Source organism: Marmota marmota, unplaced genomic scaffold, assembly GCF_001458135.2.
Source record: "Marmota marmota marmota unplaced genomic scaffold, marMar, whole genome shotgun sequence".
Lineage (NCBI taxonomy): Eukaryota > Metazoa > Chordata > Mammalia > Rodentia > Sciuridae > Marmota > Marmota marmota.
Genome location: NW_026000026.1, coordinates 44,121,215 through 44,138,658, shown reverse-complemented (window position 1 = coordinate 44,138,658; position 17,444 = coordinate 44,121,215). Strand labels below are relative to the sequence as shown.

General features: G+C 41.1%; 1 protein-coding gene across 15 annotated transcripts in view; it reads right to left on the bottom strand.

Moving 5' to 3' along the window:
- Positions 1 to 17,444, bottom strand: part of Rin2 (Ras and Rab interactor 2) — a 226,794-nt gene that overhangs the window by 48,952 nt on the left and 160,398 nt on the right. The window contains exon 2 of one of the 15 annotated variants that reach the window (XM_015483368.2): positions 17,173 to 17,340. The exons of the other annotated variants lie outside the window; for them this stretch is intronic. Within the exon in view, the coding sequence (XP_015338854.1) occupies positions 17,173 to 17,195 (23 nt within the window). The 5' untranslated portion in view covers positions 17,196 to 17,340. The remainder of the gene's footprint in view (positions 1 to 17,172; positions 17,341 to 17,444) is intronic. 15 annotated transcript variants of the gene reach the window in all.

The window sequence follows — 17,444 nt, the reverse complement described above, 5'->3', positions numbered from 1 at the left end:
CATCTCCAGCCCCATTTTTGTATTTTTAAATTTCGAGACAGGGTCTTATTGAGTTGCTTAGCATCTCAACATTGCTGAGGCTGGCTTTGAACTCGTGATCCTCCTGCCTCAGCCTCCGGAACCTCTGGGATTACAGGTGTGCATCACTGTGCCAGCTTGATTCTGATTTTTTAAAAAGAGGATCAGGAGGCTCAGACCAGTTAAGTATCTTCTGCAAAGTTATGTCCCTACTTAGAAGGAAAGGGCTGAAATTCTAGTACAAGGCTACTTGGCACTGGTATTTCTCTCCTTCTCCCACAGTCAGAACTGACAATTCCCTGGCTCTCAAGGGGCAGGTTGTCAACATGGCCCTGGAGCAGCCAGCAGGAACATCAGATCTGACCATTCATGTCCTAATGGGTGAGTGAGCTCAGCTTGGGGAACACAGTCTTCAAACATCTAAGCCCAAAGAAACTGGAGTGTGTGGCCTGGATAAAGTCTCCAAGACTGAGAAGGATGGAGGATGAAATCGAATGGAAAGTGGAAATGGGAAGAGTGATATTGTCCATAGGAACTTTGCTCCTAAGACATGGGACTGAACACAGAAAAAGCCAATCTATGCTGATTATGTTTGAGTGTGTAGACCCCATCACATAAGCCACAATGTTAGCACATAGGCTGTCCAGAGACCTCATTCTACCCTCAAACCATCTTTCAACTTTCTTCAGATCTAAAGAATCTCATGCTTCCATTTAATATTTATCTGTTAGGCCAAGCATGGTGGCTAGCCCCTGCAGTCCCAGATACTTGAGAGGCTGAGGCAGAGTATTGCTTGAGTTCAGCAGATTGAGCTGAGCTTGGGCAGAGAGATCCTGCCTCAACAACAACAACAAAAAAAACAAAAACAAAAAAGAAGATATATCTTTTATATCCTCTCTAGTATGTGCAAGTTTTCCTTTGCTTCTGCTACAAGTTTCCAGATAGGATTATTTCAGGAGGGTACATTTTCTTCATTTTGCAAATGCCATTCCAGTACCTTTGGGTATCTTGAAGTGAATATTTGCAGCTAAAAGAACAAACTCTTCCAAAGGAAGCTAGTATTAAAACTCCTTTCACATAAGCTAACTTTGTACCAGTGATTCTTAACCTTGGCTGCCCAGAAAAATCACCTGAAAAGTTTAAAAACAAAGTCAATGGCCAAATTGCACCTGGATCAAATGGACGAGGCAGAGGGGTGGGAAGCATACATCAGAATTTGTGGAAGTCTCTCCAGGAGACCCCAATGCACATCCAAGTTTACAACCACTGCTTAGGATCAGCACATGCCAAATTTGAGAGCCTGTGTAGGGATCCCCTTGGGTTTGTGGAGCCCCAGTTTCCTGGGTTCTACCCCAGGGTTTCTGATTCTCCAGGTATGGCGTGACCAGATAGCAGCATTTCTAACAAACTATCTATGGGTGACACTGATGCTATTAATCTGAGGACCCTACCTTCTGCAGTACTTGCTTGAAAGCCAAGCACAAAAGATGCAGGTTAACTCTGATCCAGTTAGGTGTTTGGTTTTGTTAGGGGGCTGGGGAATGGGGATGGGAAGAATACCATGAAGGAATTCTAGGAGCTCAAATCAAGAAATATTTTGCAACTGGGGTGTAGCTTAGTGGAAAAGTGCTTGCCTACCACAAGGCCCCAGGATGGATCCCCAGCCCTAGGAGATTAAAAAAAATTGCATTCCTGCCACCTCTAGTCTCCAGTTGACCATATTTTTCCAAGACCAAAGATGACAGTCTCTAATACAACAATTTGTGCCACTTGTATGTATGGTGAGGAAATAGGTTGACACTTCTTCCTTCCTTTGGGACGCATATCCTGTGGCTCCTCTCTTGTTTCAAGATACTAAAAGCCTTTGTTCTAATAATTGACCTCAGCCTAAAAAGCCAAGCCCCAGACAGGAAGATGGTAGATAAGATACATGGAGCCTCTTAAAGAAGCAACCACAAATTAAGATCTTGTCCTTGCAAATGACTACTCCTTGATTTTGGCTAGCCATCTGAGATTTATAGTATGTTACTACAGGACAAAGTGGCTTTTTATCAGGGACAACCTTCAGTAAAAAATTAATTAATGAAATGTGGAGTGCATTATGGATTCCATCATCCCAGTCTGAGCCCCTTTACCAGGCCAGGTGCCTATGCTCTGGATGTTGTGGGCATTAACCACTAAAAGCTCACAAGAGCCTCACTTCTGGAAATGCCTGGGTTACACACCTTGCTGATGGCATATTAATTGTGGCTATGATCCAGTAGGTTTCTTATCTCAAGAAGTTAAGCACCCATAACTTTTAGGGTGCTCTCCACGCTCCCTGTGAGGGCTGAGCCCACATCTTTGCCTTGTTCTTCCTCTGTCTCATTCCGTGTTACTCACTCCTTCATAGACTGCTCCTGACAGCCTTCCTCTAGAAATCACTTGCACAGGGGCTGGGGATGTGGCTCAAGCAGTAGCGCGCTCGCCTGGCATGCGTGCGGTCCGGGTTTGATCCTCAGCACCACATACAATGTTTTGTCCGCCAAAAACTAAAAAATAAATATTAAAAATTCTCTCTCTCTCTCTCTCTCTCTCTCTCTCTCTCTCTCTCTCTCTGTTTAAAAAAATAGAAATCACTTGCACAATAATCCCTGTATCAGTTTCTGGCTCTGAAGAACCCTACCTATGACAGAACCTGCTGAAATGAATAGGAATTAATAATTTTCAAGGCAGATGTCTGCATGCAAATAAGAGGAAAGGCAAAGAATTTCTGATTTATATAAGGTAAGCCACTGTGTGATATAATCCAGGAGGTTCTAATAATGACATTGTCACAGGGGAATGGCCAGAGTGCCAGCCTCAGGGCTAGAAGCAGGGTATCCCTTTCCTAGTTCAGTCAGGCAGGGAAAACCTTGTTCAGATTCCTGTCTGAGCCTTGACTTTCTGAAAATAGTAATTGATAATAACTCCACCCGCAGGTAGTAATTGATGAAAGCAAGAATTGTGCATGGACTCGAAAACCAAGAAGTCAAAGATTGTTAGGAAACAGGATATTCACGGTCTTAAAATATCACTCCACAGATCACTAAATTACTGATGAAGAGAGAAGGTAAGATGATAGTGGAGAAACCCAGAGGACACCATCTTAACCAAATGATCAATGTTAACCCCTCCAAGAGGAGAGACCCTGACATCACACACCTACAATGTGAGGCTCTGAGAACAACCAGGTAGTTCTTTCTGCCTATAAATTTGTTAAACCTGAATCTATACAGGAGCAAACAATGAGACAAATCCATCTTGGGGGACTTTCTGCAAAATGAATAACTTCAGAAATGTCAGATGTTTGGCTAGGAGTGTACGTCAGTGGTAGAAAACTTGTCTAGCAAGTGCAAGGCTCTGAGTTTGATCCCCGGCACTGTCCCTGCAAAAAGGCAGATGCCATAAAATATGTTTTTTTAAAGACTGTAAAATTACTATAGACTAAAGAAGATAAAAATCTGATTACTACATTGAATGCATGGACTTGGTCTTTCATGACACCATATTTTTTAAAATTTTTTAATGCCTTTATTTTGTTTATTTATTTTTATGTGGTGCTGAGGATCGAACCCAGGCCCTCGCACGTGCTTGGCGAGTGCTGTACCACTGAGCCACAGACACCATAATTTTTTAAAAGAGCTACAAAGGCTAATGAAATATTTGAATATATTAGATAATATTGTGTCGATGTTTAATTTTCTGAATGTGATAATTTTCTTATGATTAAAAGTTCTTAGGATATACACACCAATGAATTTATATGCAAAGTGAGAAAATGTTTGAAAGTGTCACAGGGTGACACTCCCATCACCCTCCAAAGAATAAAAAGAAAATGAAGGAAAAAATACAGAGATAAAGCAAGTGTAAAAAGTTTCAGCAATTGGTGAATTTTGGTAAGCAGTAGTATTCCCGAGAGCTTGTTTGGAAGTTCTAGCAGGGGAGTGTAGCTACTCTTATGAATGAAGGTCATCCTCTTTGACTGAGTGCACAGCTTCGGGAGGGATGCACATGGAGTGGAGAGGGAGGAAGGGAACACCTACCTAGCCAGCCAGATCAACTGAATCAACCCTGGCAATCAATGGGTGACAGATGTGATAGCCAGATCGCCCTCACATCCAGGTGTATTATTCTTCCCAGGTTTTTATAATGATCGAAATGTCTCAAAGTAACAAAATGGAGAAAAAGCAATAATATCTACAATGTCACTGGGTTTTTATGAGCAAAAATTCATTTATTCAATCATTAGCATCATGTCCATGTATGCAGGACTGCCATCATGGGAAGATGAATCTTGGATACAGACTCAATTCGAGGCACATATAAAAGCACTCTACAAACCATAATTGCCCCATAGATGTCAGGTGTCTCTAGGGACAGAAAATAAATACGGATGGGAAAACCTCCTATATCTGTCTCTATTGCAACCAAATCCAGACCTTATGGCTCTGAAGCAGGCTGGTAAATATTCAATCCACTATGGAGGACAGGGATCCCCAACACCAGCTACTCTTGGGTCATACCTGATGTAAGGCTAATTTGTGTGTGGAATGAATGGCTTCTCCATTGGCTGGATTCCCTTTATTTTCAGGGCCAGATGTTGGTGGCCTGCAGAAGTAGAAGGCTAAGTGGCCACAGAAAGCTCATTCTGAGTGGGACAGCCATATTGACTTTGGACTTAAGTTTCATTAAAATTGATATATCAGATTCATCTCAGAGAAATCATGTGCAGCAGATTCCAAATAATGGATACTCCTTTTTGTCCTATTCTAGAAACACAGCAGTATGTACCAGTGTAGCTCCAAGTGACCTAAGGACCAGGTATAGATAAAAGTGTATTAAGATGGCCCCCATGTCTATCTTAATACATCACTCCCTTCCCAAGTTCATCCCCCAAAACATATCTGAAGTGTATGTTTTGACTTTAGAGTCCAGTCTTTTCAAATAAATGAGAGACAATTTGGCAATATACATTAAAAAAAATTGGTATAAGATTATTTCAGTGGGAGAAAAAAATTTGCCCAGGAAATACAGTCAACAACTTTTTGGATAAAAGACTCATAGATCAGCTATTGAATAGCAAAAATAAAGTTCAAGGGGGTGAGATACAAAGCCAACCACCGAATTCTTATTGTCAGTTAAGATAGGTACAAGGTCTTGACAGATGTGCACGCTCTGGGTGGCTCTGCCCTCAGACTTAGGGTATAGGACCATTAAGTAAAAACTAGAGGGGTCCATTATTATGGTCTAAGTTCCTGCTTCAGGTCCCAGTGGACAGACTAAAAATCAAAATGGGGTCATTCATGCTAAAAGTCAAACCAAAACCAAATTATCTGTCCTTCCAAGAGAAGGAATATAATAGCCAAACCGGACAGTCTCAATCGGCATGACACTGAAGTTTCCTCTGCCTTCATCTTTACACAAAGTAACCGGATGTTAATCAATCAGTTACTTTTCTACTGTTCTGTCTTTCCGTCCCTGCCTTACAAGGAAACTAGTTTTGAAAAATCAGTCCTTTTTTTTTTTTTTTTTGCTCTTGTTTCTGCATTCTTCAAATCTTTCAGTCCATTGAACTAACTCATTGGAACTTTTATTTTATTTTATGGGATGATATGTTGCTTGATTCTAGAATAAAAAATAAGGCCAAATAAGGCCTTTAATTATTGTAATCCTGTCCTTTGATGATAGTTTTATTTATATATATATATATATATATATATATATATATATATATATATAGTAATTTCCCAACTATGGCAAAGATATTAAATTTACCTTTCAAATGAATATTAATGCATGAAAAATGTAGATCAGTTTAAAGAAAGCTACTACAAATTAATGGTAAAAATGGCATACAAATAAGAGGAAAACTGGATTCCAGGGGAAAGTTCATTGTGTAAAAGCCTCTCTTTGCCATGTTCTGTCCTCTCTCTGCTGAGTTTAAACTGCTTTTGTTTAACTTAAGTATAATTAATTAATTAATTTGGTGCTGGGGATAGAATGCAGGGCCTTGCACACGCTAAGCATATGCTTTACCAATGGACTGCTCCCCCAGCCCTAAGCAGTTCTTGAATGTCCGTTGACGTACCTGTCTCTTGCCTACCTGTCAAAATGGCACTCAAGTCCTAGTGGTCGGTCTCCCCTTGATCCTTCAACTGCAATAATCCCGTGGCCTTGAATTCCTTATCTACTGTCTGTACACCTGTGAGGCATTTTACCCTCTTTATTCTGCATCATATGGATCTCTTACTAGCCTCGCCTCACCCCCAGATCATATTCGGGCTAAGCTCAGGGCAGACACTGGTAAAATACCTGCTTTCGGGATGACCAGGAGCCTGAGTAGGATTGAGCTCCAGATTGTAAGGTTCACAGCCTCTGATTCAGGCTTTACTTTTGCCAGACCCTAACAAACAGACTGCTCAGTTCTATTCTCAGGAGACAAGGCGTCCTTGTCTGTGTGTTTATCAGGAAATGGGTGACAAGAGTCACCACAGCTACTAAGAGTCCTCTGGCCTTTGGCCATCTCAGAGCCTGGGGCAAGAAGAGGAGGCAGCTCCAATCCTTCCAGAATAACAAATCCAAAGTTTTATCACCTCCTTCCTTGTTGCTCATGAATTTCTCCCATGGGCTCCCTGTTTAGCCTCAGGTCAGCTGGTAAAGGGTGGGCTCTAGATGTTAAAGCCAGTGATCAGTTTTAACCTAGAATTCTAATTTTGTGACCACCAACATAGGACATTAATGAAGTGCTTTCATTTTAAGTCCCCAGCTATGCCTAGTGTGCACTAGTGTAATCTCAGCACTGGAAAAAAAAAATCCCCAATACAGAATGCCTTATTCTAGCACTGGAAAGAGATTTAAGATTCTACAGACAGCAGCTTGCTTAGCACAGGAGAAACTAGAAGACAGTATCAGCAGGAAAATGTCCTTTGGGTAAGGCAAGTGCACTTCATGATATCCAGAGAAACCCACAGTGAGACCCCTGTACACACAGCTAGGGGGTCCTTAGCATTCTATTCTCAACAAGTTCTCATTTGCTTGAAATCTAAACTAGCCATCTCTCGCACATGTGAATGAATTAACATCAAGGTGGCTTTTTTTTTTTTTGGTAAGGGTTGATAATTTTTTTATAAGGCATATCTGTTATGATTTGGATATAAAGTGTCACTCCCATGTAAGCTCCAGTTAATGCAGAAATATTCAGAGGTAAAATGATTAGATTATGAGAGCTGTAACAGAATTTTAGAGTATGTCTCTCAGCAGTTCCTTGTAAACCATTAGGATCTAGCTAGTTTCAACCTTGGGCTCTGGTTGTTACCATCCTCAATTTTCAAACAGAAAAAAAGAAAGGAATGGTGTCAGGGGCAGATGTAGTTCAGGGACTGAATTCTTGCCTAACATGTATAAGGCCCTGGATTTGATCCAAGCATCTGAAGAAGAAAGGAGGCCCAAGTTCATTCTGGATTATCGTGGGACCCTGACAAATGCTATCCATTTAGGGGCTTCATGGATATCTTGCCTCTCTGGGACCTCCTGTCCTCATTCTGTCCAGGGAGAGCTGTCAGCTTCATTTGACTCACAAAAGCCTTCTCACATGGAGTTGTCTCAAACAGCTTCATTGGCAAGAAAGGAACAAACCGGGAGGTGACACAGCTAGAGGACCCAGGCCTCTTGCTACCAAAGGCCAATACAGGGGTTGTCTTAAGAGGTAAAGACCAAGGACTGTGTTTGTAGCTCACTAGTAGAGCACTTGCCTAGCATGAGTGAGCCCATGGGTTCTATCCCTAGTACTGAAAGGAAAAAAAGAATTAAGGACCAGACAGATGTTGGAGTGTTGTGTAGTTTTACTCTTGCAGCAGTATATCTTTGACCTTTTATCAAAATACTTAGCAGTGGCCAAGACATCAAGGTTGGTGGGAGATGAGCCCAGGGCTTAGTAGGGCCGAGAGAGGAGATGTGGTGCATCTGGGAATCAATTGCTTCTGGACAAATGTTAATAGAAGAGGCCACTTAGTTAGAAAGAACAACCAATACGAAAATTTCTGGCAGAAGAACAATTCCAATTGCTGTTAAACACATACAGAACCAACAAAAGACTCCAAGAAAAGCTTCCATATCAAAAATACCTGGTAGCTGATATTCAAAAATTGCTTAACACTTTCAGATGTGAAAGTAATTCTTTAGAATTTGAAGTTGGATTAAACTGCCACTCTGTAATATTAACATCTGAAGAAGAAAAGAGGCCCAAGTTCATTCTGGATTATCATGGGACACTGACAAATGCTATCCATTTATAGCAGAGAAATTGGCCAGTGAGCTGAGAAAATCTTTTACCTGCCATCCAAGATGGGAAAGGTGCTGGGCAAAAGACTGGGGGAGAGGATATTCTGGTAAAGATCACTGCATACTTAGCTGAGTTTGGAGGAATATCAGGGGTCATCAAATTTAACTCCTTATTTGAAGTCAAACAAAAATAGATAGAACTAGCAAGACACTATGGCATTTGCCTATAATCCCAGTGGCTAGGGAGGCTGAGACAGGAGGGTCTCAAGTTCAAAAGCCAGCCTCAGCAACTCAGTGAGATCTTGTCTCTAAATAAAATACAAAATAGAACTGGGGATGTAGCTCAGTGGTTAAGTGCCCCTGAGTTATATCCCCAGTAACCATCCCCTCCTTAAAAAAAAAAAAAAAAGATAGAACTGGATCCAATTCCTGTATTCCTATTTTTCTAATTTATTAACTTAGTTATTTTCGGTGCCGAGAGACACAGTAGGCAAGCATTCTACCACTGAGCTATATCCCCAGCTCCAATCTTTTGAAGTTTTCTGAAACATACAGGTTGATACTTTGATTCTTTAAGGGTTTTTTTTGGTCCCCTTAAAATGTAAGAGGAAAAAGAATCAGTAACATATTTTGGGATTCCTGCAGGGCTAAGTAAGGGCTGTTGCTTTTTGAGGGAGGAAACAACAACTTCCTGAAAAAGATTTCTAGAAGCATGTTGCAGGAGGATTTTTGTGAAAGACTTTGAAGGCTTTCCGTGATTTTTAAGTTCTATCTCCTGTGGAAAACAGGAAAAAAAGAACATAGAAACTAGAAATAAAACTGCATGGCAAGGCTGCCTGGGGGAGGGGGCATGGATGCAATTTTCATGAGAGGAGAAAGATTGGGTGGTGACTTTGCTTAGGAACTTCCTCTTGTTGATTCTCCCGCTAGAGATGAAAAGGGCAGATATGGAGTCAACGCTGGCAGAGGCATTCATTTGTTCCTGTAAAAGTAAGAAATAGAAACAAAGAACCTGTTGTCCTGGTTGTCCTTGGAGCTGAAAACAGGCAAGGGAAGGAGCCAGGCAGGCTCCAGTCCCAGCCCGCTGCCCTCGAGCCCGGAGCAGTGGCATGCATGCTGTTTCACAGAAAGGCAAGCATTCCCTGGATTTGCAGTTTCCAGTATTTAAGTGCCTTTGGCTACGCTGGTGTTGTTTCCTAGCTCCACTAATTCACCCACTGAATTTTAACTAGGCAGATATTTGTGGCAGAGCCAATAAAGGAGGGAGACAAAGCTTGCAGAGAGTTGTGGCTAAGTGGTAGAGAACTCGCCCAGCATGTAAAAGGCACTCTGGGTTCAATCCCTATCACTGGAAAAAAAAAAAAAAGTCTTAAATTAACGTAATCCTAGCATGTGGCGCTGTTAAAATTATAGGTCTGAAGTTTACTGTTGATAGAGGAAACCAGCCAGTAACTTGCATGGTGCTACCATTCAAAGAAAATGGAATCAATTTCAGGTGGGCAAGGAGGCATAGGCCTTCCGGTCCTCTGGAGGCTGAGGCAGGAGGATCACAAGTTTGAGGGTAGCCTGGGCAAATTAGCAAGACCCTGCCTCAAAAATAAATGAATAAATAGATAGAAAGGGCTGGGGATATAGCTCAGGGGTGGATCTCCCTGAGTTCATCACCACAATGAAAGAAAAGAGAGAGAGAGAGAGAGAGAGAGAGAGAGAGAGAGAGAGAGAGAGAGATTGATTTTTTCTAGGACCAGTGCACTTCCCAAATGATCAAAAATGACCTTGTCAGTTGGCGAAAACTCATGCATGAGCTACCATTTCAATGTCTAGTTATGCAAAGCAAAAACATCAGAAGGGCATACCCCAAAGAAATAAAACAGCTCACCCAATGAACTAGCAGAAGTGGTTCTCTCTTAGTGGGTGAATTCAGGTCATTTGTATTATTACTTTCTGTTATGTGCTTTTTCTATGACCTACATATTCAACTTTTAGTAATAATAAAAAAAGAAATCTTAAATGCGCCTTTTTAAACTTTCTCAAAAATTACAGATATCACCAAATTGAGACACATTAAATAGCTCTTTGGAGCATGTGACTCAAAAGGTGTTCTGACACCTACCTAACTCATTCTTTAAGGGTGATGTCAAGTCTCTGACCAGGAATTATCTACTTCCCCCTGGACATCTGGTATACTCCTGAATTCATCTTTTATATCCTCGTGTCTTTATATAAGACTCACTTGTTTACAATTCTTTCTTCTCTCAGGTTGTGTAAAATCTTCAGGCTCCACTACATAGATACAGCACCCTAAATATTTCCCTTAAGTTCAACTTAATTCTTGCCACACTGTTAACAGTATGATCAAAAAGTTGGTCAATGTTTACACAATTCCTTGAAACCATACTCAAAATGTTCCTGGTGGTTTCAAATAAGAAAGCACCTTTGGGAATAATCCAGGGAAAACTGAGCAGACTAGTCATAGCAGAATATCCTTAATGAGCATAAGAGAAGAATATTTTACCATGGAACTATGATTGCTACATGACCTGCTCTATGAACAAAGCCATGTTCCACCAGGCATCCCACGGACCCCACCTCCACTAAGGGAAAGAGTGGCCACATCTGTGGTATTACTTGGGTATTTCACACAATGGATCTGCAACTGAGAATGCAATTTTGACCCAAGTCAAGGAGCCTCTCTATTCTGTTTTTGCTATCTTGAGAAAGAATGTGCACAGGCAGACAATGACAAGCACCCAAGAATGAGTGGAAATGTTCATGTTCAGTTCTTCAAAATAGACCATGTGTAAGAAGCAACCATAACCTGAATGGATACCAAACACTTTTTTCAAGGGACCCGAGAATTTGCAAGATAAATCTAATATGCGGTAGCAAATCGTTCCCGTGAGTCTCCCAGGTTCCACTGAACAGAATTGAACCCACAAAGGAAGAAAATCAATCTTTCCTTCCTTCCTTCCCTCCCTCCTTCCCTTCCTTCTTTCCTTCCTACCTTCCTTCTATAGTCCTGGGAATTCAACCCAGGCCCTTGCACATACTAAGCTACATTCCCAGCCCCAAAACGAATCTTTCTTTTACGGGTGAGACTGATTCGAGGAGAGAGGCTGCTTACAGATGCTGGGAGACTTGAGCATGGGCCCCAAGCCTGGAACTGTGGTGTGGGCAGGTTTCCAGATATGGAAGGAGAGGAAAATATTTGTTTTGCTGGCAAACATTACACATGACACAAATACTGCATAAGAGGTCAGAATGCAAAGGGACTTTGCATCCAGTGACTTGACCTTGATTCCAAATGACCTTATAAATTTATTCTCCAACATCTTCAAAAGAGCAAAAAGAAATAAAATCAATAAATTATAGTCTACCATTTGAATAAAAAAAGGTAGAAAAAGAAATAAAATAAAATGACTTTAAGTTCTGTGTTTGAAGTCATGAAGTTGAGGACTTACCTATTTTTTTTAAATATGGAAAATTGTACTAGATGCAGAAGTATTCTAAGTGGTTGTATTATATTTTGGCACATACATTTATTACTTAGGATGCAGTTAATGGCCTTGGCCAAATCAATTCAGAGATGATGAATATTTCTGCATATAAGTACCAGACAAAGTAAAGCAATAGACAATAAAAATGGGGGGAATTTCACTGACAGTTTTTTTTTTTTCTGCTGTAAAAATCTTAAAATCCAAATGCAGAAATAATAAAAGGTACTTACATTTATATTTCCCCATAATTTCTGGGTTATTTTACTTTTTCATCTCCTTCCCCCAAATAATTCTTTCTGCAACTTCATAATTTCCTTAAATATTTCTCAGTGAACTGGTGGTGAGCTCAGAATTTCCCATGACTTTAGCCTTGAATTTAAAGATGGTCTGTGAGACCTAAAGAATTCCCATCACTGATTCCAACAATGCTGAGATAAGTACTTGAGTCAGAACATACAGGTATTCCTACCTGTTTTCATCCATAATGGTTTCAGAAACTCTCAAATAACCCAACCATCCACATGGCTAAAGTGACAAAGCACAAGCACAGGTGAGAATAGAGCATCCCAAGCTCTCACATATTCTAGGTGGAAATGCAAACTGATATCATCGCTCTGGAAAACTGTGGGGCCCTATCTACTAAAGTTGAATATTGAATATATAATCCAATAATCTCACTCTTATATTAATTACTGTGGTCCACCAAAGGACATGTACATGAATGTTTATAGCAGAAGTAAATAATATAGCCCCAAACTAAAATCAATTCAAATATCTATCGACAGAATAGATTAACAAATTATAATTTATTCATAAAATGGAATACTATCCAAAAATTCAGTGAAAGAAGTCAGAGTTTTAAAAGCACATGTGGTATGATTCCAGTTACATAAAACTGGCACTGGGAGTATAGCGTACGGGTAGAGAGCACATTTGCATACATGAGATCCTAGGTTTACTCCCCAGCACCAAAACAAAAACAAAGCCAACCAAACAACAACAACAACAAAAACAACAACCTCAAAATAAAACCATGTAGAACTAGTCTATAGCAATAGAAGTAAGAATAGTGCTTACCCTTGGGTATACAGAGACCAAAAAGAGCCTTGGGTGATGCTGGGAATGTCCCATTTTCTGATCTGGGTGTATGGGTTTTATGGTCTATTTACTTTGTAAGAATTCAAACGTAGCTATATATACTTAATTGTGTATGCTTGCTGAATTATGTTTTGTCAATGGGAAGATTTTTAAAATGCAGCTATCAATGAGGGTGGGTTTCCTCAGAAGTACACAGAGAAACCAATATGGCCATAACTGTCCCACTAGAGACTTATGCAAGTGGAACTCTCTAGATTGTAGCATCATTTTTTCTCTTCTAATGTTGTGTTCTAATTTTAGGTCATGAGAAGACTCTCCCAGTTATATGTGGTTTCCATATCATTGTTATGTGGCTGCTGGGAAATCAGACTTCCCAGAAGAAGCTAAGGATGGCGGCTAACTGCTACACTGTAACAGCATTGGGTAGACCTGGCCAAGAAATCTTTGAATTCCATATGTCTGCTTCTGGGGTGGGATGAGTTGATGTGGGTGGGAGTAGAGTCCTTATTAAGATCTTGGGCATCACCCAGTGATCCACCTGGGCTAGAGGGTACCAGGGAGGAGGCAATAAAAATGATGGAGATAGCCAGGTGTGGTGGCGAATGCCTGTAATCCCAGGGCTCAGGAGGCTGAGGCAGGAGGATCACAAGGCTGAAAGCTAGCCTCAGTAACTTAGGAGGCTGTAAGCAATCTAGTGAGACACTGTTCCTAAATAAATAAATAATCAAAGGGCTGGGGATATGGCTCAGGTTAAGTGTCCTTGTGTTTAATCCCTGAGGAGAAGGAGAAGGAGAAGGAGAAGGAGAAGGAGAAGAAGGTAAAAGAAAGTAGGAGGAGTCAACAGGCTTTAATGACATTGTCCTGGCAGGACTCTCAGGGATCCTGAAAACTCAGCCTGAACCCAGAAAATACTTCTTGGGGCTGTGAGGCTGATTTTGTTTGTTTGTTTGTTTTTCATTTATTTTTCTACTTTGCCTAGGACAAAGGAATCTCTAAAGACTTGTGTCAGCCAGGAGGTAATGGGTCCAGGGATGGTGAAAGTGGAGCCCTGACCTACCTCAGGCCTGGTGGACCTACCCCAGCAGAGACACCCTCCCCCAAAGGAGCACGGAGGTATGGAGAGTAAGAAGGTTTTATGGTCCCATGGTCTCTGTCTTTAGAGGTATGGGATAACGAGAAGAAGAAAACAGGAAAAATCATTTAGAAAGAGCATATCATGAGGAATAAGAAGCCCCTTCATCTTTCTCTGGTTTTCCAGCTTCTTCTTGGTAAAACATTAGCAGAGGGAGGAGGCAGATTTACTCAGCTATTACCCTATCAGAAAGAATGAAAACAGCTCATAAAGCAGAAATGATGGAAGAAGCACAGCTGGAGATCAGGGAGAAGGGACGTATCCTTTTTCTTTGCTGGGGAGGGAGCCTAAGGCCTAGCACACATTTTCAACTTTGTCCATTTTTATGCACTGGCATGAGGGGAGCAACTTCTTTCCACAGAGGCCTCTGATATTGTGATACTTTAGAATCTCCAAAAAAATTGTCATATTTCTTCCATCCAGTCAACAAATAGTTATTGTGCATATGCTTTATTCCAGGCACCATTCTAAGCACTGAAATCCCAGCAGTGAATGACAAACCAACTCCCCACCCCATCAAGGGGCTTAGTTCTCAATGGAGGGAGGCAGAAACTGCACTATTAAGCAAGTAAGTGCAAGGGTCCCTCAGTATCCAAGGGATTTTGTTTCTAGGACACCCCGCCACACATACCAAATCTGCCAATGCTCAAGTCCCTTATGGAAATAAGATGGTATAATATTTACATATAACCTACACACATCCTCCTGTGTGCTTTAAACCATATCTAGATTGCTTATAATATCTAATACAATGCCAATGCTACATGAATAGTTGTTACACTACATTGTTCAGGGAATAATGACAAGAAATCATCTGTACATATTCAGTACAGATGCAATATTTTGAAAACTATTTTTGAGGGGTGGTTGGTTAAATCTGTATTTGCAAACTGGTGGATTCAGAAGGCTGACTATACCTGTCCTATCTATACAGATTCAATGAAAAAATTATATTAAATAAAGCCAGGTAAGGGTAGAAGGAAAGGAGTGCTCAAGGGTGGATGCTTGAATAACCAAATGCCATCATAGGCAAAGGAGTTGTGGTTTATCACCAAGAACACTAGGTGGTCACTTAATCTGGTGTTTAAACAACTAAGGAAGTAGAGACATTTCGTGGTGGCTGTGGCTGGAGGAGATGAGGGCCCACCACAGCTCATATTCATAGAGGAAGCTCACTGTGATTTCTCTGTGGATCCATCAGACGCACAGAGCCATGGTCCCGTGGGGGCTGTTGGATACTTTTTTCTATACAGGTTTTGATTAAGGCAACTCCCCTGCTGACAGATCTACTTTCCTTTTCTCTCCTCTCCTTGTTGGACTGACTGCTTTGTGCCAGATTGAATTGTGGTTTTCCTCGTGGCCACAGCTATATTTTGCCTTAATTTTTGAGATGGCTCAGAGTGTTCTTTATTCTACCTCCCCATCAGCTGGGTCTCCTGATATTTCCACTGAGCAAAATGGAGAGATTATAAACAAAGTCACCACTTCTAAAAAATCAGCAAAAGACTCCAGTACAGAATCCATAGCCCCAGTAGTCCATATTTTTTTAGCCACATCATGCAGTTCCTACAACAGTAAAATGAGGGTCACAGTGGATCTCTGCCTCCTAGAGTTTTGTTAGGTAGATGCAATAGATGGTAACTGTAAGCTACTATAGACTATACCTGGCACGTATCAAACAGAATATGTGATGTTAAGTAAAGACAATGCATCTAGCTTTTTCTTTTTACCCCCCATTAAACAACTCTTAAAAAGCCAAATAAAGTGTCTGTAAAAATTAACAAATTCAGTGTTAACCAATGAATCACCCAAGGACAAGTGACATTTGTCTGAAAAAAAAAAGTTATTGTGGCATACTTATAATCATTCTTAAATTTGGAAAGGAACAAATGAAAAGAAAGGTTAGGGCTTGGGGGTATAAGTCAGTGGTGGGTGAGCACATGCCCTAGGCCCTGGGCTTAATCCCCAGCACAAAACAAACAAACAAACAAATAGATGTTACAGATTAAAGGACTGCCCAGCTTCCCACCCTAATACCTCCTAAAGTCAGAGAACAAGATCTTGATGGTCCCTAACATTTATTCTTCCCACGAGCTTTATCCTTCAGCATTTACACACATTCCTGCTGGTCTATGTCTGGGTTTCATCCCCTGAGGAGTTTGGGGTCTATCTCATAGCACTGTATTTCCTGGATATAGAGGAAATCAGTGCTATGAAAACTCTCTTCACACTGTTGCTTAGACTGAAGTCCCAATTTAATTTTAGGTCAACAATGCAAAGGGTAAAGAGGAATCCCTGGCCAACGTTCCACAGCATCTGAACTACTCCGAATATGAGATGGAATCCTCTACCTGAAAATCATTGTACATTTGTCTAGTATATGGGGAAAATAAGTGAACTAAGCAAAACCCTTTACACCAAGGTCAAGAAATATCAGAATGCCTGTAGCGGCAGAAGTGTGAGGAACATCTGGTCTACCCCAGTCATTTTGTAGAAAAGCAGGGAAATAGAAGGCACACAGAACTTCCACAGCTAAGGGGACTGCAGTTCCTCCAAAGAGACACAGCATCAAAACACCACCTTCCAGCTTCCAAGTACCTCCCTGGGATGGTCCTCCCTACCCTCAGTCTACAGCAGAGAACAAGTCAAGCTGGTTTGAAACTTGCCTGGACAACCAGAAACACCTGGCTCACCTGCCTGTCCCATAATTTGCAAGCAAAACCTGCACCATAAATCTCAGCTTCATACTGCTCCAAGCAGCTTCAACCCCACTTTCTGGGTTCTGTCTTCCAAGGCACCACGTTTCCTTGTCTTTTTTGTGATGATATATTCTGTTGTCTTTATTAGCAAAGAATTACAACATCAAAGAACTGTAAGAGGCTACCTCCAACTTCCCACCCTGACTCTGGCCTCTGCACCCCCATTCATTCTCCACTTAGAAACCAGTCTCCTGTTACTTTTTCAGAGAATGTGGGATATGTGAACAGGTATTAAGCTTAACCAGCAGAGCACATTGCCTCCCCTTCCTTAACCATTTACAAGCTCATCCAGTTTCCAAAACACCAGATCATTTTTCAGGTTAATGACTACAGCAACTACCAGTTTTATTGATTTATTTTTTCTGACCTGAGAATGCAAAATGAGTCCATCCTCTTTAGTTGCTCCCCTTTAAACCTTCTGGAGACTGACACAGCTACACTGAATTCTATTTTGCCCACGGAGGATCAGCTGCGTTATTGTTTCCATCATTTTGAGTAGGTGGACATGGCACAGACAATTTTAGGTTTCCGGGTTCTGGTGCCAGGAGGAATTGAGAAGGTATAAAGTTCAAGTGCCTTCAAAGTGATTAAAATAAGCAGATCAGGAGCTCTAGGCCACTCCCACCTCCCACAGAGAAT